Raw genomic sequence first — 25665 nt, forward strand, 5'->3', positions numbered from 1 at the left:
AAATGTGAAAGAATCTGTCTGTAAACAATTGTTGGAAAAATTACTCATGTCATGCACAAAGTAGATGTCCTAAACGACTTGCCAAAACTATAGTTTGCTAATATTAAATCTGTGGAGTGCTTAAAAAAGGAGTTTTAATGACCTAAGTGTAGTTAAACTTCTGACTTCAATTGTAGATTATCTTGGATTTGTCACATTTGCTTTCCTACTTTATGCAAGAAAGAATTTACCAAATAAAATAATTAGATTTAAAATCAAATTCACAGAAACTCAAAACACGAAACCACATCGCGTGCGTGTGTAACACACATCTGATGTTGGTGACGTCATCGCAGTGTCTTCAGGTTATGGCGGTGCTCAACTGCTCAAACTTTCTCTGGTGAGCTTTTATCGCTTTATTAAAAGCATTATGGGTAGTGTGTTTGTAAATGTCGTGTCACAGCTGCCTGATTTGCGTCTCATGATTATGAAAATACAACTGGCATGTGAGATGTTGTAGAGTTTGTTTTAATAGTTAAATGTGGAAAAGTAAAAGGGCCGCAGCAGCGGTTCCTTTAACAGTTTTGCAAACTTCTAAACAAGATGATGAGAGTTTATTTCGCGCATTGTTTCAGTCATTTGTAAGTTAACTGTGTGGTTTGCTGTAGTCAGATAACGTATGTGGACGGCAAAGTGTTTGAAAATAACAGTCATTTTTGATGCGGTGAATGTGTTTGTCTTAAACCCGCCTGAAAGTGTGATGATGTTCCTGTTATGTTGACGGAACAGAGGCGATGTGCTCAATTATAATGTATAAATGTTTCTGTTTCTCTGTGTTTACTGCTTTCCACTGTCAGTGCACACATGTTACTATCTGATTTTATTTTGAGCCTTTTAAACAAAGAGTTAAAAGTCTAGAATCAGATCCATTATCCCTGCGTGTTTCTGTTCTGTCTGATATGTTATGTGTATTTCATCAGCTTCTTACTGTGTCACAAGATTTCCATGAAGCTTGTGTTGAAATACAGTTTCGTAAAAGCAAGTAGCCTTTATTATACTAATGATCATAATTGTCATTAGCATTTGCTGGTTCCACACAAACATCATATCAATCCCCGTTTAGTGTTCTTAACATAGTGTTTACACTTGAGATAGTTTGTTACCTCATGTCATGGCTAAACTTACTAGTTCTACTTCTATTACTCATGAGTCATGACCCAAATACTGGAGCTGCCTTAGCAACTGTTAAAGGGACAGCTCACACAAAAATGAAAATACTGTCATAATTTTTTCACCCTCATGTTGTTCCAAACCTGTATGACTTTCTATGTCATACAGTGGATGTAAATCAGATTTTAATTTTTTTGGGGAACTATCCTTAAACATCAACACAACATGTAACAATGCAACGTTTTCTCATTACTTTGATTTGGAGGGAGTATTGGTAGCCTTTTACAAACGGTTTGAAGCTGTTTTCAAAGTTTAGAAATTCGTTCATTTGGTAATAATCCCTGTATTGATGAACCATTCCATGATAAGGTTCTTGAATAATTTAACTTATTACATTTTACTAATAACATCCTTCAATTGAGCAGTTCACAGAGTGACATGTTGTTTGTTTGCATGCTGTTTCCTCAGATGTTTGAGCACTGGAGTGGATTGTAATGGAGCAGTTTCATGGGATGTGGAGAAACATCAGCAATGGTCTTGGAATAAAGGACTCGGTGTTTGAGAGCTCATGTGTTTCTCCCACAATGATCCAGGGATTGCAGTGTCAGCGGCGCTGCTCACAAACCAGCCACACCATACGAGTCTATCTGCCCAACCAGCAGAGGACGGTGGTGAGTGTAAATTTTCACAGTCATGATGGAGTAACAGAGTTATGCATTTAAAGGCGTAGTCCACAAATATGTGCCTGCTCGATCACTGGATTAACTTGAAAATTGAGTCAGGGACAGGACAGCGTGCTTACATTTTTAGGTGTTAGTACTGGTGTTAAAAAAGTAGTAGTAAAAAAAGGAAGTTGTGTAGCGGCCAGCCAGTCAGATTAAACCTAGTGATTTTAGCAGGCTCTTGACATTTTTGTTTGCAATATTCATTTGCTAGTTTTCCAAATGCAAGTACTAAGCAATGAAACTTATCACAGACTTGCTAATGGGTTTAAATGTACAGGTACGTTAACATATAATCATTTTAAATAGCAGATGTTAGCAAAACTTTAAATTAATAAATATTTAAATAAATGTGCATGAAATCTGAGTTTACATTATTTAATTATCTTATTTTTAGAGACTGTGGAGAGACAGAGGAAGAGCACAGCTATGTAGGAAATAAACGTTTCTCATTATTCAGGAATATTTGACCACTGAATGCCAAGATTGACCAACCAGTATGAAGTATTCCACTGAGTTGTGTAATATTTATGTATAACAACTAGGTTTGTCAATCGATAACATTTTTAATCGAATAAATTACGTGATGTGATAAATCAGATGTAATCAAATATGTCAAAATATGCGGAGAAAGGTCTTCAAATAAAGAGTTTAATATAAAATAATTAAAATAATTTTAAATATATAATATAGTAATTCAAACACTTTACATTTTTGCGGCCAGTGAGTAAAGCATTGGTTGTACAATACAAAAATTGGCTTCCGAAGTCAATATATTGTTTGTATTACTGTTTCAAGAAAAAGTATGTGAACCCTTTGGCATTAGCTGTTTTTCTGCTTTAATTGGTCATAAAACGCGATCTCATCTTCATTAAAGTCACAAAAAAAGGCAAACAACAAGGTGCTTAAGTTAACAGCAGAAAAAAAATGATAGTCTTTCATGTCTTACCATTAAATATTCACAGTGCTGTGGAAAAAGGAAGTGAACCCCTAGGCTAATGACGTAAACAAAAGCTAATTAGAGCATCTAATTAATGAAATGAGATTGGAGGTGTGGGTTAGAGCTACTTTGACTTATAAAAAGCACTAAGACATTTTGAGTTTGCTAATTACAAGAAGCGTCTGCTGATGAGGTCCATGCCTCACAAAAAAGAGATTTCAGAAGACCTATGATCAAGAATTGTTGCTTTGCTGGAAAGGGTTACAAAGTTATCTGGAAGAGCTAATATATTTATCTGTCCACAGTTAGACAAACTGTCTATAATTGGAGACGATTTAGTACTGTGGGTAATCTCCCTAGAAGTGGCCATCCAGCTAAGATTACTCAAAGGGCACATTACAGAATGTTTATCAAGATATCTTACAGAATAATGTCAGCGTGCCTGTGTGCCAGCTGAACCTCAGTAGAAGTTGGGTGATGCAGCAGGAAAATGACCCTAAACATCAAAGTAAATCCACAACAGAATGGCTTAAAAAAAAAAAAATCCACCTTTTGGAGTGGCCCAGTCAGAGCCCAGACCTTAAACAAATTGAGATGATGTGGAATGACCTCAAGAGAGCCGTTCACACCAGATATGTTAAGAATATGGCTGAGCTGAAGCAGTTCTGGAAGGAAGAATGGTCCAAAATTCCTTCTGAACGTTGTGCAGGACTAATTTGCTACCGGAAATGCTTGGTTGTGGTTATAGCTACCAAAGGAGGATCAACCAGTTATTAAATCCAAGGGTTCACTTACTTTTTCCACAGCACTGTGAATGTTTAATGGGATGTGTTCAACAAAGACATGAAAGATTATAATTGTTTGTGTGTTCTTATCTTAAGCACATTGTTTGTCTATACTTGTGACTTTGAAGATGAGATCACATTTTATGAGCAATTAATTCCAGCTAATTCCAAAGGGTTCACATACTTTTTTCTGTCATGGTATTTTCATATTGTGCATATCAACATTACGCTCAACAGCAATGCATTTTCAGTTAAATTCGTCAATCTCTGACAAGACACGTGCCATTTGCACTATTTAAAATGTTTGACTATATGTACACACGTGTCAGATGGATACTTCTGGAGCGTCTTGCTTCGGTTGTGTTACGTTCCATCCGTGAAGGCTCCTTATTAATTTTGTGCTGCCTGCTCTTGTTGGTTTGACGAGCAGCATTGCGAGCATAAACACCTTTTAGATACAGACATTGCCTGTCAAGCAACTTGAGAATGTGCATGCGCATTAGCTATACAAGCCCAACATTTTTTGTTTTTAGTATAATTTGAGGTAAAGAAGCACAATTTATGACACCAGTGTTGTCAGATTTGACTGCTGATTTGAAATATGTTTTTTGATCGCAATCTTGACCAACTATTTTGGAGATTTTAGTCTTCCCCCAATCAAGTAGATGCACTTGTATGCTGGCAGTGGTGGCTCAGCGGTTGATGCCACGGTTGGGCCCTTGAGCAAGGCCCTTGACCCTATCTGCTCCAGGGGCACTGTATCATGGCTGACCCTGCGCTCTGACCCCAGCTTAGCTGGGATATGTTAAAAAAAGTATTTCACTGTATATGTGCAAATGTATAATGTGTGATAAATAAATAAAATTATTATAAAAATAATTATCTGCTAAATCTGTCTACAGCATAAATAATAATAGTATGGTAGTATGCAATTCCAAACTCAGCCTTTGATACAGCCCACTTTTTTTTTCTATTATCTATGGTGCAGCCCCAAGTTAAGTCTGCGCTGACTGCCCCCTGCTGGCTGTGCAATACATAAAATGTAAATGCTTATTATGAAATGTACATACGGGTCAGCGGACATGATTAAAGGAATAGTTCACCCAAAAATGAAAATTGTCTCATTATTCACTTACCCTGATGCCATCCCAGATGTGTATGACTGTCTTTCTTCAACAGAGCACAAATGAAGATTTTTAGAAGAAGATAGAGCACTGTCAGGTCCTTTATAATGGAAGTACATGGATGCCAGCACTTTGATGGTCCAAAAGTCATATTTAGGCAGCATAAAAGTAATCCACACAACTCCAGTCGATCAATGAATGTCTTCTGAAGCGAATCGATAGGTTTATGTAAGAAACAAGTCGATAATTAAAACGTTTTAACTTTAAATCGGTGCTTATTTTCCTAATTTAATTAATCACAATTAATCGCATTAAATCGACAGCCCTGATAATGACACTATGCTGTGTAATTAACCGTTATCATAGGCTACCTATTTCTTACACTAGCTGTGCTAGTAAACGGAAATACTTTGTTCATTTCATATCTATAATTTTAATGTATGCAGAAGAAAACATACATGCATTCTCATGTGTTTTTCTTCATTGAAATGATGTCCATGTGTCTGTTGAAGGTGAATGTGCGTCCAGGCCTGTCACTTCACAGCTGTCTGATCAAAGCTCTGAAGGTTCGAGGGCTGCGGCCTGAGTGTTGTGCTGTCTTCAGTCTCTATCCAGGACAGAGGAGGTCAGATTACTTGAACAAAACCATCAACACAAACAAAACACTTCATTGGTCCTGTTTACACCTGGTTTTAAGATCTATCTCTGATGATGAAGGGGTGTCAGGCAAGACACATTGCTGTTTACACCTGGTATTAACATGCGTCTCAAATCTGTCTCCTGTGATACGTTTTAATTTTTATAAAATCACCTGTAAATGGCAAAGTTTAAAACTATTGTTTCATCACAGTGGCAGTGTTAATCTCATCAACAAAATTACTGACGAAAAAGATGCATCATGACAGTAATCAAATAATACAAACATATGGTGAGAAAAAATACTGCAACATATACAATAATAATGTACTGACATCTAAAATCTAGAAAGAATTGATCTAAATAATCCAGTGATTTCTCCGCTTAAACTGCGTGAGCTGAACACCTGTACAAAGAACTTTACTGATGGGTTACTTACCTCACTCCAACACATCCTACATACAGTTGAGTGCATACATTTGCACCCCCTTGCAGAATCGGAAAGATGTTCATCATTGAGAAAAGTTAAATAAGAGGGATCATAAAAATTGCATTTTGTTTTTTATTTAGTACCGCTCTGATGATGCTATGTGACATAATAGATATTTACATATTCCACCTTTTTACATCCACATCCTCTTGGTTCTTAACATGGTGTGTTGCTTCCTCTAAGACAGGGGTTTTTAAACTTTCTCGGCCCAGGACCCAAATTAGAAATTTGGTGTTTAACTGGGACCCACACTTACAAAACCGTGCAATATGCTGTATTTGCTATATCCTTTTCAATTATTCACTTTTTTTAATATAACTAAAACAATTGTGATATAGACAGACTCTTACAGAAATCATTATTATTCTTTCACAGACTCTTAAAAAAAAAATTAAACATTTAACCATGCACACAAAAATGCACTCTCAAACTGTAGAGATAAAGAAAAAAAATATGTTGATATTGATCAAATCAATTGCATCCATTTGCAGTGACCGAATCTATCAAATGATATTGTGGAAAACAGCCAAAAAACCCTCACGGCCAGCGCAACAGTGTGAAAGAGTGCACTGAACAGAGTGCATTTGCTCTTAACAATTTCAGTTACTTTTATTAAGGAAATAATTACATGTATATCAAAATAAATCGCGACCCAACATGTATGGCAATGCGACCCATAGTTTAAGAAACGCTGCTGTAAGATCAATGACTGTTTGTGTATTTTGTGATAGTTGTGTATGAGTCCCTGCTTTGTCCTGAAAAGAAGCTGTCCACTGTTCTCAAAATCCTCCAGGTACTGCACATTCTTTGGTGTCCCAACATCTTTTACACATTTGACTTCTTTTCAGCGGTGGCTACATGATGTTGAGATTCAGCTTTGACACCTAAGACAATCTGGGGACTATTACAAAAGATGCAAACATTCACTGATGCTCAAGAGGCTGTAAAAGGGCAGTACTAAAAAAATAAATAAAAAATAAAGATCTTTTATCTCTAATATTTGTATAAATTCTGAAAGGGGGATGCAAACTAATGAACTCAACCGAATGTGACATAAATCAACTACATTCACATCATAAACGTAATATTAAAACTTACATGTGAACAAACAATGAAGCCAATGAACAGGTGAATTTGAACTAAGTTACGTGCTAGTCAGAATGCGTAACTTGCGTTGTGAACATGCTGTTTGTTTTAAAAACGCACAACACCTTACAGTCTAAACGTGAGGAATTCACAACAGAGTAATACCGTATTCATTATATGGTATTATTTCAGGAGCTCAGCTTTTCAGGACGTTGTTTGTTCTTACATATTGCACATATTCATCTTTAATATGTTTGATACATGTTTAAATAAAGTAGTTTACATTTTTCAAAATATTGGACTATTTGGTTTAAGTTTGGTCTGTTGTCATTTTGCGTCATTATCATACATCATTATCATTATCGTCAACTAAAATGTTATTTTTGTCTACAAAAATTGTATGCCATTTTAATCAGCGTAAAACTAACTAAAATGATGACATAATAAGAGTTTGACACAATTGAAAGGATTTTTTTTTTTAATCAAAAGACAAAAATTATGACTTAAAAACTGTGATAATTAACACTGCACAGTGGTTTAATGACAGGTGAGTATACGGTGCTTCACTGTTGTTTAAACGCATGAGTACAATGTGCTTACAGTACAAGAACAATGGGGTCAAATGTGTTTTCAATGACCTTGTTTACACCTATAGCAGAAACCCAAACTCATCTTAATAATACATGTAAACAGGGCCATATTCATACTGCTCTTACATTCATACTGTGTAATTAAAGGTGCATTCAGTAATTTTTTCTAAAGACATGAATTGTGATTTTGCAGTATATGTAGGAAATCATGAGCACTCACATTAAAATGAAGTCATATCAGTAACCTTATAAAAGCTGTTTTATTCTACATGGAGAGGGTCCGCACATGTTAGAATCACATGACCAGCTGAATACTACTCACTTAATCTCAGTAACCGTCCTGTTATTTGACACTTTCACTCATTGATTAAAGTATTCATGGCTGACTGTGAATACATTTCTATAATGTCATCAGAAACTGAAAACTATTGATTTTAAATGATGCTGCATCCAAGCCACTAGTGTCAGTGTAAGTCCAAGATGACACAAAGACAAAAGTTACTGAATGCATCTTTAATATTGTGTATAACATTGTTATTCACCATAAGCACTCTTATTTGGCTGTCAGAATAGCACATGTTTAGCTGTGTTTTTGTATGATTTGATAAGGTAATTGTTTTAAATATTTGCAGCAAGAAGTCTCGTATGGACTGGAACACAGACTCTACATCACTCACTGGGGAGGAACTGATAGTGGAGGTTTTAGACCACGTTCCCTTAACTACTCACAATTTTGTGAGTGCTACACACAAGCTTTTATCCTCCAACAATTACTGTCATGGTTAAAAGACAAAACTAAAATCTAAAATGTTTTATTTATTTTTTCAGGTCAGGAAAACATTTCTCACGTTGGCTTTCTGCGATATATGCCAGAAGTTCCTGTTAAATGCTTTCCGCTGCCAAAGATGTGGCTACAAGTTCCATGAGCACTGCAGCACAAAAGTGCCCACAATGTGTGTCGATTGGAGCAACATCCGCCAGCGTCTGTAAGTGACTTCACATCAGGAGTTCTTGTGAAATAGATTCAACAACTTCAAATAAAACAAATGAGCAGGTATATTTCAGCATGTCTGACACTTGTGTTCTATAGATTGTTTCCGATTCCTGGTGAAAGCGGAACTCCAGCCCTCCCTCCACTGCCGTCACGGAAAATGAGGGAATCGCTGAGCAGAATTCCCTGCAGGTAACAGATTTCCTCCCCTTTACAGACTGTCGCTAGTCGTTGTACTATGAAGACACTAGTAGGCGTTCCTACTGCTGTCGCTCTAATGTTATTGGTGTACTTCATGTCTGGCCATATCTTTAGAAAATGTGATCACAGATATGATATTTTGCCAGTAAAACGAAAATGAAACGAAAAAATGTTCAAATACACCAGTGCGTACCCCCCCACCGGAGCGGCGCTGACCCAGAGACTGCGCTCCACATCCACACCAAACATCGTCAGCAGCACCACATTGACTGTCGACAGCAGCCAGTTTGAGGTAACTACTTTAAATAACACACATGAGAATCCTTCTGCAGGCCTCCTCCTCAGTCACATCATTCATGAAGATTATCTGCTGGTCTCTCTGTACTTTCATTCTTTTGTTCTGTTTCAGATGGTTAGTCAGCTCTTTGGCCCTTTTTATACCTGGTATTAAGATGCATCTCAGGCTTTAAGTGGCAATAACCGTTCAACCTGATAATTTGATAATTTCATGCACAAGAAATTTGCTGAACTACTTCAGTGTGTATGATATCAGCATGCGTTGACACCGATCATACAGCACATCTGATAGTTAATACAAATAGTCCTCGAAAATAACTACAAATTCAGCTTGAAACATTGCATTTCTGATATTGTGATGCAGGTTCAATAAACAAATTGGCTAAAACAATGCACCGATTTTCTTTTCTTTGGGCATCATCATGCAGTAACTTAAGTCAGTTTACGTCTCGGGTGATCCAATCAAAAGTGGTCATGTGAGACACATCAGCATTTACACTTGGTTTTAACATCCTTCTCAAATGTGTTTTCAACATTCTCCCGAAATACAAAAACAAGTGCTCACATGTGTAAACACCGATGTATTTCGCCTGACCACTTGTGATCAGATCACCTGAGACTAATTTTAATACCAGGTGTAAACAACATTCTCCTTTCTGTTTCTTCATGTTCTGTCCATTTCCCTCTTTTAATCACTCTTAATTGTATCATGATGACCAGCACTTAGAAACGTCTCCTAACTCCTGGTGCCAGCAGCACTTCTGTCTGAAGAGAAGAGTAGGTATTCTTACTAGCAGACTTGTGTCTTTCTGTGTGTGCTTGGCTTAAGGAAAATGAAAACATTGTTGAGCAGATGTGTGTTGTTTCTAATTTTCTGTTTTCTTTTACTCTAGGACGCCATACGTGGTCACGGCTCTGGTAAGAATAAATCACTGAAACATGATTCATATGAATCCCATGATAAATATTTTTGCAATTGTTCATTTACGGCATGAAATGGTATCGTGTTATTTTTGTAACGGTCTTTCAGCGAGCAGTTCACCGAATCAAAGCCCTACCGGCTGGAACCAGAACAATACACCCACGCCGGCCCAGAGAGTCAAAATCGTAAGCTCTTTGAATCTCTGTGCTCATTCTCTTTGGTCGGTGGTCAGTTGGTGCTTGTACCTAAAAATAACAACACTACTAACTGCATTTTTCAGTAGTGTGATAGTAGATTAACGGTGTTCAGAACAGTGTAGCTTTTCTGGTAACATGCTACTTTTACAGAGAGCTGCTGGGACGATTCCCTGAGTGGAATTGTATGTCTTTTTTGGTAGTGAAGTATTTAGTACATTAAATATTGCTGTTCGTCACCATGCTTTTGACCCAGTTTTATAAATTGTTGTGTTCAAGATTTATTGGTTGTATTTAGTGTAAATGTATCTGTTCAAATGCTGTTTAATACTCTAATTACTACATAAATGCTACTCTGATTGCAAAATCATCTGATGGATATCATCTAATAATTAGGCTATTTATTTAAAAAGAGATTTTCCTCCTTACAATGTAGTTAGCTAGCTTGTAGTGTGTGCTTTTAAGGGCAACTTGCCTGTAGTTAAACTAGCTTAAATTATGAGTTAATAACTTGTAGCGTAGCATCCTTTTCAAGGTAGCTCAACATAATGTACCATGATATTGTGTTCATTCTATTTGAGTATCTTTACTGCAGCTAATTTACACTATTCTTTTTTAATAATGTTAAGAATCCCAATAGATCAGTCTGTGTAATTATTCCAAGGTGTCACATTTAGCTGTAAACATGTAACACTGTAATATTGTTCTTAACGGCTAATGTCGCTTATTGTTTTCTAGCGGCCGAGGGATAAAAGAGACTCGAGTTATTACTGGGAGATTGAAGCTAATGAGGTCATACTGCAGTGCAGGATCGGCTCGGGCTCATTTGGGACTGTATACAAAGGGAAGTGGCATGGTAAGCATCAGTTTAAAGCCCAAAGTATACTTCGGTTTTAGCGTATGTGTATGGTTGAATGCTAAGCCTTTCAAAATATACTCTATTTGACTGTGTGCATACACAGGCGGTTGACACATTCTAAGACTTCAATGAGATACTGGACTATTTCTCTTCAGGAGTTTAGACCCATAAAGATGTCTTTTTATTCCTTCAGACTCCAGTTATACAAGTGCAACAGCTCAATTGTGAGTGTTGCCACCTTGTGGACCCATTAATTAGTGCAAATAATTCCAGGCTCATGCACAAACTCTGCATTCAGAGTAGGCATGGTAAAAAAAAAAAATCGGGCCACATGCGTTTAGTGCTCGAGCACTCTGCTAATCATCAAATTTGCGTCACTCACCCTGTACGCAGACGCCTAGCATCTAACTGAAGTATACTTTGAGCTCAAGCCTGCTGACTTCAGTACAGTTCTGCTTTAGTATAATCTGTGTTATCTAGCTGTCTCTATGATGTTGCACTAGTGTTTTGCAATAGCTAGGTTATGACTCGTGAACTTACATTAAGATATGCTGTAGGTGATGTGGCTGTGAAGATATTAAAAGTCACCAACCCGACGCCAGAACAGTTTCAGGCCTTCCGCAACGAGGTGGCAGTTCTTAGGTAAGGCTTTAATATTCATAGTTATTGGATATCTCACCCCAGTTTGTAGGGCATTATACTTAAAGGGGTCATGAAAAACTATAAATATCAAACAGTCAAGACATTTGAAATATTCATTAATGAAATAATGGTTTTTCGATTGGGTTCAGTAGGGTTTTTAACTGCCCCATCCTTCAATAATAGTTCCTTTGCAAAGCTTGAAAGCTTTGAAACAATCCACGCTGATATGAACCAAAAAAATCATACAATCCATGTTGAAATATGCTGAAGACATATCCACATGACGCACACAGTATCATCCTGCACTGAGGTGCACATCGCCGGAATCGCATCTAAGAGAGCAAAAGAACACGTCCAGGACACGTATGTGCTCAAAACAGCAAGATGCAGTGTAGTTGAATGAAACAAGGTCTCCTTTTCAGAGTTGTTATTTGACACCGTGTATTTTAAAAGCATGACAATGGTCAAAGATGTCTGTCTAGTGCATGTTTGTATACAAAACTAATTCAAAATAGTCCCCTTTGGTGTTCAGGAATAGTCAGTAGGCCAAACTAGGCCTGTCTGTCCTGCTCTCTCCCTCTCTCTGTTTATGAACTGAGCACCAGTGGGTGTAAGCACCACAATGATGACCTGTGTTGTGGGGTGTGTAAATGCAAATGAGCAATGTCTCGTGACACAATGGACACACAGATTTCAAAACTAGATGTTTTAGCAGGGTGTTAAATATAAATGCTATTTATAGACTGGGGAGGAAATTTTGAGTTCTGAAACTAACATGTTTTTTTATAATATAGTTACCTCATATGTCTAAATATCAAGGAAAATTTATTCTCCATTTCATGACCCTTTTAAGACTTATTCTCAAATAAAAAGATATGGGAATCCAGAACTTGCACAAGAGCACACAATGACCTGGTACTTGTACCGACTGACAGAATGAGAGGGGCATGTTGTTCGTTTACTTCAGCATCGGCATGTGAGTCTACCTTGTTCATCATGGAGAGAAAAGGGCGGAATATCTATTAATGTGTAAAAGTGACTGATGTTATTGTTTATACAAGTTGAGGGGATTTCACATGACTTGTGTCAGTGCTGCCGAACACATTGAAGTCTATGAAGTGACGCGTCAGCACAACCGCGACTCCAACTTCACACCAAAGTGTTTTTCACACACTTTTTGCCTCACAAATGATGTCTTTTGAGAGTACAAAGCTACATTAAACATTTTAAAATGGTTGAAATTTATGAAGAGATGTTGAACGTCTCATAATGTATTTTAATATATTTTTACCTTATAATTTCTGAGTATCGAGAGACCCCAGTTATTGAACTATAGTAATTACATTTTTCAATGTTTATTGTGCACACTTCCTGTTTTCTTGCGTGGCAAGCTCATAAATTCGCCCCTCCATAACACTTACTACAACGTGGAGTAAACTTATCTCTTCATGAACTTTTCTAAACTTTACTAACTTCATGAAATACATCTTCACTTACAATACATCCAAAATTCTGCAGCTATAGTCCTTACTTCCAGTAAAAAGCCTGCACACATCACCCCCATTCTGCAACAGCTCCAGTGTCTATCAATTACCTATCATATTCAATACAAGATATTGTTGATAACTTTCAAGGCACTTCACACACTTGCTCCTCAGTACATCACTGGGTTGCTTCACCCTTATATTTCCACTCGCACTCTACGGTCTACTGGTGCAAATTTCCTGTTAACCTGAAGTTCAGGTTGTCTCCAATGTGAGGCAGGTCATTTATGACTGTTGCTCCTCGACATTGGAATGCTCTCCCACAACCCCATTCGGGAACTCACTACTTTCTCCTCCTTTAAATCACATCTAAAACTAATTTCTCCACTCAGTGTTATCTCTTGGCAGCTTGTTTGGGAGTTTTTTTTTTTTTTTTGAGTGTATGTGTTATCTATCCATTTGCTGTATTTCATGTATTTGCTCTCATGTAAAGTGACCTTAGGTTCAAGAAAGGCGCTATATAAAATAAACGTATTATTATTATTATGAAAAAAAAAAACAGCAGATGCTCCCGATTGAGACAATTTCTTTAATGGTCCTGAGTCCAAATACAATGTGATATGTATTTGGAAATAATCTTGGATAAAATGCAACACTACCTCAGACATCCTTGTTATCATACGGGGGGTGGTCTCTGGTTAAAGTGGACCAATCACAGCTATTGTGGTCTGTGTCGATGCGACGTGCAGTGAAATCTTTGAGGAGGTGCACGTCAGGCTATGGCATAGGCTGCGCCATAACCACCATAGCTACGCGTAGCCTATGCCGTAAATTCAACACAGAATTATAAATTGGCCTTAAGGGCGCTTACTCACTAGGGCAGGGGTTTTCAAAGTCAAAGACAGTGGGCCTCCCTTGTGACACAGCGTACACTATGGCACCCCAATGCAGAATGTTTTTTGTGAGGGTTAGGTTTAGAGGTAGATTTAGGTGATAGAATCTATAGTTCATACAGTATAAAAATCATTATGTCTATGGAGAGTCCTCATAAGGATAGTTGCACCAACGTGTGTGTGTGTACACAAAGGACTACTCAATAGAAACTCTTCTTGAATGTCCATGTTTTTCACATACCTCACATATGTTAACAGCTGTGCGCAGCTGGCCACATCAGTGGATTCGTCGATCTGGAGTGCAAAAAATGGGCTGTGCCTGATGCTGTCTAACACTTGCTCCTTCACATCCTGTGCCATGTCAGAGATGCACTGACCCACTGTGTTGTCAGAGAGTGGAACAGAATCAAGCTTAGAAGCCGCTGCCTCTCCTTCCATCAAGGAACACATATCTTTGGCTGCCGGCAGAATCAATGTCTCTCCGATGTTATGTGCTTTATCCGCCTTGGCAAAACGCAGCGCAACATGATATGAAGCGTCAGTGGCCTTTACATTTAATTTGACAAATTCTCAGACAACTTTTTTATGACCTTGAAAGGCTTGAAGTTTTCTTTGGAAAAAGAAGTTGTCCCCACTACTTCAGCATGCTTGGTGTCAAGGTGTCTGTTGAGTTTAGCAGGTCGCATGCTGTCATTAGCTAAAATCTCCTCACAAACGACACAAAGGTCGTGGTCAGGGGTGTTGATTCCAGGGGGGATGGGGGGGAGGTAACCCCCCAGTAATCAAAACAAGCAAGTACAGCCCCCCCAATATTTATACCATGATCAATGGAAACATGTAAATGCTCCGCGTTGACGCCTCGACTCAACTCATGTGAAATGCACTTTACAACGACGAAGGGATATCATTGAAACTAAAAATTATTTTTATTATGCTATTATTGTTGTCTTTTCTGATAAGTTATGTTCAGCAGTTTAGATACTGTAGGAAAATGATACAGTACATCTTTGTTCTTATAATGCTTAAACATTCTACTGAAGGCAGTAGATTTGACACGCAAATAAATTAATAATGTAGAAGATAAGGACGTTATTGATACTTATTATTATTATTAGACTATTATTGATGTCTTTTTGGATGAAAAGTCATGCTCGGCAGTTCACAAACTTAGTGGAAATTATAGATCTGCTTTGTTCTTATAGTGCTTAAATACTATAAAATCTCTTGGCAGATTTTGGTCGTGAACATTTCATGACTCGCTCATAGCACATTAGACTTTCATTTGTTGCCACCTAGTGGCATCTCCAGAAGGGGTCACTAAACTAATTAATTATTGAATCTGAACATATTTGTGAAACAGAAGCAAGCCACAACAAAATACCCTTAATTTTTGCCGCTAATTCTGCACAATTGTGCAGATAATTTTCTATACTTGAATCATTAAAATAGCTTAAGTTGGTGCTTTTAGCTTATTCTTTAAAAAAAATAACCCCCAGAAAACATGTCCGTGGATTAGTGATTGTCTCAGCTTTTTGGACCCTCATGAGTTTGCATCCCTGTGAGTTATAAACTTTAGACAATGATGACAGTCAGACCACTGATTTAAATAAAAAAAAAATTCACATTGGGTTCGTAGCGTGATGATTTGGCCTTAACATCCCAGAATGTTAATTAATTTTCAGTAATTCAATAATCAGAGTCATCTTATTCCGCAATTACAACATACAGTATGCAGAAAACATGGAATATAGTCATAAAAATGGCATTAGCAATGAACCGCAGAATGCCATGGAATATGACATACTGTATTTGGACAAAAATGAATGGTTGAAGACAAAGAGCACTCTGAAGTGCACAGCACATAAAGACTATGTATTTCTTTAATTAAATCACAGCTTTACAGGGATTAATAATCACACTGGGCCATGGAGCATACTGCTTATCTGGAGGTGAGTAACTACCATCAAAAACAAACAGAAACGCCAAAATAAAAGCTCGATTTAAATGCACGCATGTTATTTTGCTTAAATATTACCCTTGTTGGGTGCATAAAATGTCCTGGAAAATGTGGCTTGAAAAGAGTGGGAACCCTGTAAGTGCCTATAACTTTTGCACAGTACTGTATATAAATAAAAAAATAATAATTCAGAAATTTTAAATGCATTACATTATTTATGCACACAAGCATTAAAAAAACAATACAAAAAGTTGCTTGAGAATGCAATGTATTGTTTATTTCCATATAATTGAACATAAGCCTATAATTGGCTTACAGTTCACATCAATCCATTTTGCAATTGAATTCGTTAGTCAGTCCGAGATTTATTATAAGGGCTTATCTAAGGACACATCAATGTACACCTGTGTCAGACGGACGCTTTTGGAGCGTCTCGGTTATGTTGTGTCATAAATGTACTGTTTTTAGGTCACTGTGTCAAGTTAAATGAAGTTTGAAACTTAGAAAAACACGTCTTGAGATCCCAGCCTTCGGATTTCCACTTCAAGCTGTTAGTATGCAAGAACGTGTTCTCATCTTGTGTTGTCTGCTCTCTGTAAATGTGGTTTGTTCTCTGTATAAGCTGCGCGTTGCCTATACAGTGAGTTTCGCTTACTGCCCCCTGGAGAAAATAGGTGGTACTCCATGCTTGAATTGTTTATATGGAAGGAATATTTCTTATTACGGTCTGGAGACATGATTAATTGCGGGGTTTTTTACCACATTATTTTTTATATAATTAATCGCACTAAATTAATGTGTTAAATCGACAGCCCTAGTTCTGACACATTTCAGAACTCACTGATGCACAAAATTGAGCTTGCGTAGCTTGAAGCATGTACTTGCGTTGAGTGTGTTTCAGGCCTTAGCTGTGCTGTATATGCAGCATGTTTGTATTTGATGCATTGTTGTGTCCTCTTGGCTTCTTGTTGGCTATAGGAAAACCCGACATGTCAACATCCTGTTGTTCATGGGCTACATGACGAAAGACAATCTGGCCATTGTGACACAGTGGTGTGAAGGCAGCAGTCTCTACAAACACCTACATGTACAGGAGACAAACTTCCAGATGATTCAATTGATAGATATCGCCAGACAGACAGCTCAGGGCATGGAGTGAGTCAACACATCTCAAATCTTGGGATTCATGGATTATTCTGCCGTAAATTTGTTTGACTTTTAACATTTTCCATGTTATATTCCCTCTTTCAGCTATCTACATGCAAAGAATATCATCCACCGGGACATGAAATCAAACAGTATCCTCGAGACATCTCATTTACTTGTATTGTGGTCTGAAGGCAAAGTCGACATTTTAAGCAGTTTTGAGGTAGTAGCACGTCTGAAGCAGAAAAATGGCAAGAGCTTTAAAAATGGTAAGCTCCAATCTGATTGGCTAGTTCATTTCCATATTTTCTTTTAGCTGTCTGCTGTGAAACAAAGTCATGTTTACCAAGCTGTTACAGAAAACACCTCTGAGGAAGAACTTGTCACTGGATTTGAGATTTTAGGCACTTAGCAAAGTAAATAGGATATCGGGCACAACTGTATATTCTGGTTTGCGATCAGAGGTACGTTTATTAATTAAACAGTACTTATTATTTTTGGATGGATTCTGACCACAAATCTACACTACTTGTGTATTAAAGTCTATTATAGTGTAATAATCGATTTCATAGTAGCCCACGTAAGGTAAAAAGCAAATTGCGGTTGGCCACTTTACATGTTAGTCAGGTTATCTTTTCTTGTTTAACTCCTTAAACTCTGCGGACCTGTCGGCGGGCCAGTAGTGTGTAATAAATTTACGTTTAAATGTAAAAGTCCTTGAATACATAAATAGTCATATGTGCCATGTACCATTTGAAAGCTTATAATGTAGAACTTTTCGCAGAACTCCATCATGTTTGCATTTATATTGCATAAAATAACAAGATAAGACCTGAAAACCACTGCGTCGCAAAGCTGAGGATCTCCGCGTTCGACAATACCTAGATTAAGCTTCTAGTCCCCTCAGAGGCCGAGATATTCAGTGGAACAATGGGGAAGATGTGTGGAATCACAAAATAGATTTAATGTCAATGGATGAGCACATGGTGAGTGATCAGCTGTGTTAGAGCACCACCTGCATTTCAGATCTGTAGATGGAAGCTGACAGAGGAAAAATGATTTTTCTTAGTACTTACTGCCATCTAGTGGAATATACTAACAATTTTAGCAGGGACGTAGAGCAAACAGAGCCTGAATCACAGGCTTTCAAAGACAGAATAAAAACTATGTTCATCATAAGATTGTAAACGTATACAATATTATTCATGAATTATTGAAATCTTTTTTTATTATTATTATTTGGGAGGTCTTCTGTAAAATAAGGGCAGGTTTTTTGCAGTTAGTCCACCGTATGTGTATAAGGTGAGCTTTTAAATTTGGGTGTGAAAAATTGCTGCCAGCAACCAAAATATGCCACAGAGCCTAAGTAGGCTTTGACCTTAACTCAAGCGCAGACATCTTCTTACATGAAGGCTTGACGGTGAAGATTGGAGATTTTGGACTGGCCACGGTGAAGGCGAGGTGGAGCGGTTCTCAACAGGTGGAGCAGCCCTCAGGATCAATTCTCTGGATGGTCAGCATCTAAACATTTCACATTCAACCTTCTTCATCTAATTTGGACTGAGCATCAGTCACTGACCTTCACCCATTCTTGTCACCTTTCAGGCTCCTGAGGTGATTCGAATGCAGGACAACAATCCGTACAGTTTCCAATCCGATGTTTATTCATACGGCATTGTGCTGTTTGAACTGATGACCGGAGAGCTGCCCTACTCGCAGATCGCCAACGGAGATCAGGTGACACATGTGAAAAATAAACACATACACACTTGAAAAAAGTTATGCTTTAATATTTAATAACTATTAAATCTGAGGCTTAGCAACAATTACAAATAAAGTTAGGGAATTTGTAAAATAGTTTCTATGGGGATGGTTTAACCTGTTATTTTCCCAGATCAGATGTGCAAAATATTAATGAATTTGATAGTATGACACTAGTGAGGATCCATTATTCATGTTTAATCTGCATACTGTTGCATTATTTATACAAATAATGAATCTAAAGGCAGACATGACAGTACTTGAAATGTATTCTGTGTGTGTGTGTGTGTGTGTGTGTGTGTGTGTGTGTGTGTGGGCGCTGCAGAGTCTCACCACTAAATTTAGATGTGTAAACTAATCTGGTCTCTAGAGTCTCAAGACCATGCGGTGGGCTGAACCCCTGCCTTGTGTGTGTGTGTGTGTGTGTGTGCGTGCACGTGTGCTGCAGAGTCTCACCACTAAATTTAGATGTGTAAAATAATCTGGCCTCTAGAATCTCAAGACCATGCGGTGGGCTGAACCCCTGCTTTGTGTGTGTGTGTGCATGCATGTCAGCAGTGAACCTGGTACAGAACCCACATTCAAATAAGAAAATATATTTTGCCTAAAGAAAATGAAGCCTATTTGGTTGATATTCATGAATGAGAAAATGTCCTGATCCTTTTTTACTTCGAAATCTAAAGAAACAAATAAGATATGATATTTTGCATGTAGAAAATAAAGCCTATTTTTAGGACCATTAATATTTTTTTGAATTGTGGCATTATTTTCATGACAGTTAAGCATAGCACCCCCCCACCCCCAATTTTCAGTATTATGAAAAAATGTGTATTTCCAATACTGTAATACAGAACAGAACTGTCTGGACACAATAATTGTTTTTATTAATATCAGCATAAAATAAATTCAGTACAAGTACTACCATGATGTACTACAAATGTACTTAATTTAAATAATGTCTTTTTTCTGCATTACAGTAATGAGAATTTGGGTAGAAAATGCTTTTAATTGTCATGAAAACAATCTCACAATGCAAAAAAACTGAAATAGGCTTAGTTTCTTTATGCAAAATGTATGTATTTTGTGTGTGTGTGTGTATGTGTGTGTGTGTGTGTGTGTGTAGGCAGGTGTAAGTGGTTTACGAGGACTTTTTTTTTAGGTTACAAACTGGTAATTACAAGGGTATTATGCTATAAATGTGGTTTATGAGGACATTTCTAGTGTCCCCATAATTCAAATCGCTTAAAAAACATACTAAACGATGTTTTATTGAAAATGTAAAAATGCAGAAAGTTTTTTGTGAGGATTAGGTTTAGGGGTAGGGTTAGGGTTAGGGGATAGAATCTATAGTTCGTACAGTATAAAAATCATTATGCTATGGAGAGTCCTCATAATGATAGCTGCACCAACGTGTGTGTGTGTGTGTGTGTGTGTGTGTAAATGTGAGAAATGTAATCTTGTCTTGGTCTTAAAAGGGTCAGCCAGTATTATTTATTTTGAAGGATAATAAAGTCTCCGAAACAATCATCAGCCTGTGAGCAATTGAAAATTAAAAGTAAAAATGTGAAAATTATAAAACTAGTGAAAATTAAATTATAGATAGCTATTATAAACACCTGCACATGATTAAATGTTGAAAGGGCTCGCGATAGCCCTACAAATAAGAGACATTAGTACTGTGCATCTTCATATCTGTTCTGTTATCAGTAGCAAAGAATGTGAATGTGTATATTTCTAATGGTCTCCTGTGGTTTCTCAAGTTCTGTGTTGTTGTGTGCAGATCATTTTCATGGTAGGTCGGGGGTATCTGTCTCCAGATCTCAGTAAGCTCTATAAGAGCTGTCCAAAAGCCATGAAGAGACTGGTGGCTGACTGCATCAACAAGACCAAAGATGAGAGGCCCCTTTTCCCACAGGTACATCTGTTTGCCTTTGATAGACTGAACGTACATGACACGAAATCAATGAGCAAAAAAAAATGAGGTAAAAAACATGTCCATTGTTAATGTTAAGGTAACACTCAGCTAGGATACCTGCGTGAACTTGAGAAGAACTGACTTCATACATCCACTAAAAATCACTAAATGTCATTGAATAAATGGATCAGAGAAGTGTAGTTATGAGATGGCTGAGATTATTTATTTGCAGATGACACTTGCTTTGATATTTTTTTTTTTATCTATGAAATGAAATTCATACATTTTTAAGTGTGATTTAAAGTGTCCACATAATTTTTGGGGCCACTGTGTGATTCTCACGAAACCTGTCAAGAAATTGCCTTGATCATTTAACCCCAAATCAATAAAATAACTAATTAAATATTTTTTTTTGCATAAAGAAAATTAATCCTACATTTAGGACAGTTAAGTTCTTTTGCATTGTGACAGTTTTTCAAATTGAAATCAGTGAAAATTAAAGGCAGTACTAAGGGAGTACAAATATGATGTATAGAATATTTTCCAGAATATACAGTAAGTCTCAGTTTTTTCATCATCCGAAAGGTCCTGTGGCCGCTCAAACACACTGAACACCAAAACATGTATGCTTACATACAAACAGATGAAAACATCAGTCAGAGAGATGCTAGTATTGTGTTAAAGTAGCCTGTATTTTATCTTTACAAAGTACTTTGTGCAACCAATTTAAATATTCTGTTCCATTATAACATTATTGTTCTAACAAACTCTATAATTGCTGTCAAACACAGCAACTCACGTGCCCACAAAATGATGTGTCATCGGACTCGTAAAAACATTCAGTGAACCGGATATTTGTTGCATAGGAAGGGGGGTTGCAAGGGGTTTCCTTAAGAAATATACAAGAATGAAACTGGCACCCTACATGTTTTCTCTCCGACAACAAAACACTTGAACGCGAGTGAATAATTCGCTAGTTTGGCAGCATCACTCCATGGTCGAAGTGGATTACTTTAACACTACAGCTGAGGAATAGAGTTAAACTAACAGCTGCAGCATTACGGCTCATCACTGCAAGGTAATCACGTGCTCAGTCTCTCTCTCTCTCTCGTACACTCACACACGTCCTTGTTTCTCCAAAAACCTGTTAGAAACAGTCCAAGCTGTCGTTACTAGTTCTAAAGGGATGCTTTCGAATTATAAACGGAGACTTGGGCACATCTTTCGAACTAGCAATGGCAGGTCTTGAGTCTGTGGCATAAGAAAGCAGTTCCACATACACAGTTCTTAGTTTTTCCCTTATTTATTTACTTGTTCGTTGAACTATTGTATAAAAGCAATATCACACCCACAATCATGCTGTATTATCCATCTGTCAGCACGGCTGTGATTACCTGCAGCCTCGTCCCTACAATGGAATCTCAGCCGTGCTGATAGTTGGACATACAGCACTCTTGCTCATGTGATATTGCTTTAGTATACAGCAGAGAGCTACATACGTTATAAACAGATGTGGCTTGTTTGTTACGTTTTTCATGAAACATAAACAGAGTATGAAAAACTGTTACACATCATTACTTAAAGCAAATGCTCCCGATTAAAACAAGGCCAAATACTGCATGATACGATGTGTAGATCTACTTGATTTTCTGACAGCTGAACGGAAGTCAGGCGGCTGTTAACTGGTCCTAATGACTGCCGTATGCAACCTCTGTCAGTGCGACTTCTTGACCTGTGTCATGTGACGTCACTGAATGAATACGCCGCCATTTTTGTGACCAAAACTCCATATATCTTCAGTATGTTGTGCGAGGTCACAATTTTTGTCTCTGTTTATAAATCTTGAAAAATGTGATACTGAGCCAAAATTATTGTTTTTCTTTCAATAAAGCAGTGAAGCTCCGCCCCTCAATTGTCAATCAACCGCTGCGCTAAAACAAGAGTTTAAAGTTTCCTAGCGGCTTTAAAAGGAAATAAGTGTCCGATCGGAGAATTTATAAAGCGGATACATACACAATTACGAGAGCTTCACAGATCTTCTTTAGTGTGTCTGATATCAACACAGATGAGAAGCACGAACACCTGAAGCTCCATTCATACATTGTTAGCAGCCATATCACCCTGCAGCTCTCGCCTGGTTGCCCTCTGAAGCTAAGCAGTGTTGAGCCTGGTCAGTACTTGGATGGGAGACCTCCTGGGGAAAACTAAGTTTGCTGCTGGAAGAGGTATTAGGGAGGCCAGCAGGGGGTGCTCACCCTGCGGTCTGTGTGGGTCCTAATGCCCCAGTATAGTGATGGGGACACTATACTGTAAAAAAGCAAAATTTTTCGGATGAGACGTTAAACCGAGGTCCTGACTCTCTGTGGTCATTAAAAATCCCACCAAAATCCACCCATTGGCCCTTCTCAATCATGGCTTCCTAATAATCCCCATTCCTGAATTGGCTACATCACTCTACTCTCTCCTCTCCACCAATATCTAGTGTGTGGTGAGCGTTATGGTGCACTATGGCTGCCGTTGCATCATCCAGGTTGATGCTGCACACTGGTGGTGGTTGAGGAGATTCCCCCTATACTATGTAAAGCTCTTTAAGTGCCTAGAAAAGTGCTATATAAATGTAAGTATTTTTTTCATACAGGTAATCCGCTAAAATAACAGATAATTCTGCTTGACATGTTGCATTTGTGCTTAGATTAAATTTCAATGCATCTGGGAGAAACAGCGTGCCTTTTTTTCGCACTTTCTTTGTCTTTCCTGACTTTGTTGCGCTTTAATATCATGCAGTAACACACTGGCATAGTGATTAATGTATGTCGTCATGAAACAGAGACCCTCCCCTCCAAATCCGAACACAAGTGGTCACTAGGAGACACATTTAAACGACGAAGTGTAAACAGCCATGTGTCTCACCTGACCACGTGTGATCGGAACGCGAAACACATCTTAATACCAGGTGGAAATGGGGCTGATATATTTATAACAATCAAATCGGATACAGTTACACCGGGAATGCTCATAAGATGTTTTTAAATTCATAACACCCAGACTGTATAAAGGTATGTGATAATTGTAACACATTGTAATAAATAAAAAAGCACTATATATGTGAATATATAGTATATATTTAATATGTATATGCTAATGTTAGTCTTTAAACAACACATCATAAGATTATGAAGCACGTGACTTTATTCACACCACCAGTCTAAAATGTAAACATACAGGATTTGTCATATTTACAGAGCAAGTTGATATGGTACATAATAGGTTACACATTTTTATAATAATTCATATCTAAATTAACTTTTTTTAATTAACTAGGCTCCAAATGAGACAGATATATCTGGACAAATATGACCACTGTGAGGAAAAAGTTACGTCACCGAAACAGGTTAATACACTGATGCGACTTATCTTTTTTTTTTTTTTCTCTCTCAACAATGGATTTTTGACCTGGTGCAACTTATGGTAAATAATTACAATTGAAATAATATATCATTTTTGTCATATTGTGGTAATGAGAATTAGGGAGTAAAATGTGCGCAACTGTCATGAAAATAATGTCACAATGTGAAAAATAATATAATTATGTATGGCCCTAAAAATAGCCTTTGTGATCTATATGCAAAAAATAATTTCTTATTTGTTTCTTTTGATTTTGGAGTAAAATGGGACCAAGACATCATCTTGTCAGGTTTTATAAGAAACTCATTGTCTTTCCCCAGGACATTTTATCAAGAAGCTGAATTTTAGACTGGAAAAAATTGGGGAAGGTCTCCAATTATATTACAATCACTTAAATAATAACATAATAAAGTGCTTTTCTCAGCAGGCTTCTCACAGTCACAGTTAGACTGACCTGTTTCACTGCTCTATATCTCTCTGTTTCTGCTGTATGTCTGTGTAGATTCTGTCATCTATAGAGCTTCTGCAGCACTCACTGCCCAAAATCAACCGTAGCGCCTCCGAGCCGTCACTGCACCGAGCGTCACACAGCGAGGACATCACCTCTTGCACGTTCACATCCATGAAGCTGCCTTTCTTCTAGTGTTGCTACAATAATAAGCCATCAGAGGTAAACTAAATGAGAAGAGCCACACAGCAGAAGATGGACTTGTGAATTATTATCAGCAAGAGATTCATCCATCCTTGATGATATTCTCACACAGAAATTAATCTGTTTTCCATGCACAGACTGAGCGGATGTGTTTGTCTAATGCACTTTGACAATAAGTTTATAGGAATCATTTGCTACAAAAAATCAGTCCCTCATTTTTATCTGAAAAACGAGTGTCAGAAAAGATGTTGCCTTGAATGTGTGAGGCACAATGCAGTTTTTTGTCATAAAAGAACTTGATGAATAAATCAGTATTCAGCCGCCATTGAACGCTGTTCATTAGTAATATGGGGCTTGGTTTTAAATTTTAGATCTATTTTGTGATGTTAGCTGTTTCTTTAAAGGTTTTATTGAAGACTCAGAGCACATAATGTTAATCAATTATTTTAATAAAATTAAGTTAAATACATGTTTTCTGTCATTCTTGCATGTTGTTCACAGATTGTTGCACTAGGTCAGTTTCTAATGCTATCTTTAATCATTACTAGGAAAGGGAATTAATTCTGGTCCCAATTCAGATTACTCTGGGTCCTTAAAGGAATAATTCACCAAAAAAATGAAAATTGTCTCATTATTCACTTACCCTGATGCCATCCCAGATGTGTATGTCTGTTTCTTTAGCAGAACACAAATTAAGATTTTTAGAATAAGTTAGAGCACTGTCAAGTCCTTATAATGGAAGTACACAGGTGCCAGCACTCTGACGGTCCAAAAGTCAAATTTAGGCAGCATAAAAGTAATCCACACGACTCCAGTCGATCAAT

General features: G+C 37.5%; 1 protein-coding gene across 2 annotated transcripts; it reads left to right on the forward strand.

Moving 5' to 3' along the window:
• The first annotated feature begins 253 nt into the window (after positions 1 to 253).
• Positions 254 to 25310, forward strand: raf1a (Raf-1 proto-oncogene, serine/threonine kinase a). 2 transcript variants are annotated; one of them, XM_051661255.1, is made up of 18 exons: positions 254 to 379; positions 1618 to 1820; positions 5233 to 5345; positions 8155 to 8257; positions 8351 to 8508; positions 8613 to 8705; positions 8901 to 9006; positions 9732 to 9788; positions 9905 to 9929; positions 10042 to 10118; positions 10866 to 10983; positions 11544 to 11628; positions 16941 to 17117; positions 17214 to 17260; positions 18503 to 18621; positions 18714 to 18845; positions 20650 to 20784; positions 24692 to 25310. In XM_051661255.1, exons 2-18 carry the CDS (start codon positions 1644 to 1646, stop codon positions 24830 to 24832), a joined length of 1863 nt encoding a protein of 620 aa, XP_051517215.1. In that variant the 5' UTR covers positions 254 to 379; positions 1618 to 1643; the 3' UTR covers positions 24833 to 25310. The 2 variants fall into 2 exon arrangements, with proteins under 2 accessions (XP_051517215.1, XP_051517216.1); XM_051661256.1 differs by lacking the exon at positions 9732 to 9788.
• Positions 25311 to 25665: the final 355 nt, after the last annotated feature.

Source organism: Myxocyprinus asiaticus, chromosome 29, assembly GCF_019703515.2.
Source record: "Myxocyprinus asiaticus isolate MX2 ecotype Aquarium Trade chromosome 29, UBuf_Myxa_2, whole genome shotgun sequence".
Classification (NCBI taxonomy): Eukaryota; Metazoa; Chordata; class Actinopteri; order Cypriniformes; family Catostomidae; genus Myxocyprinus; species Myxocyprinus asiaticus.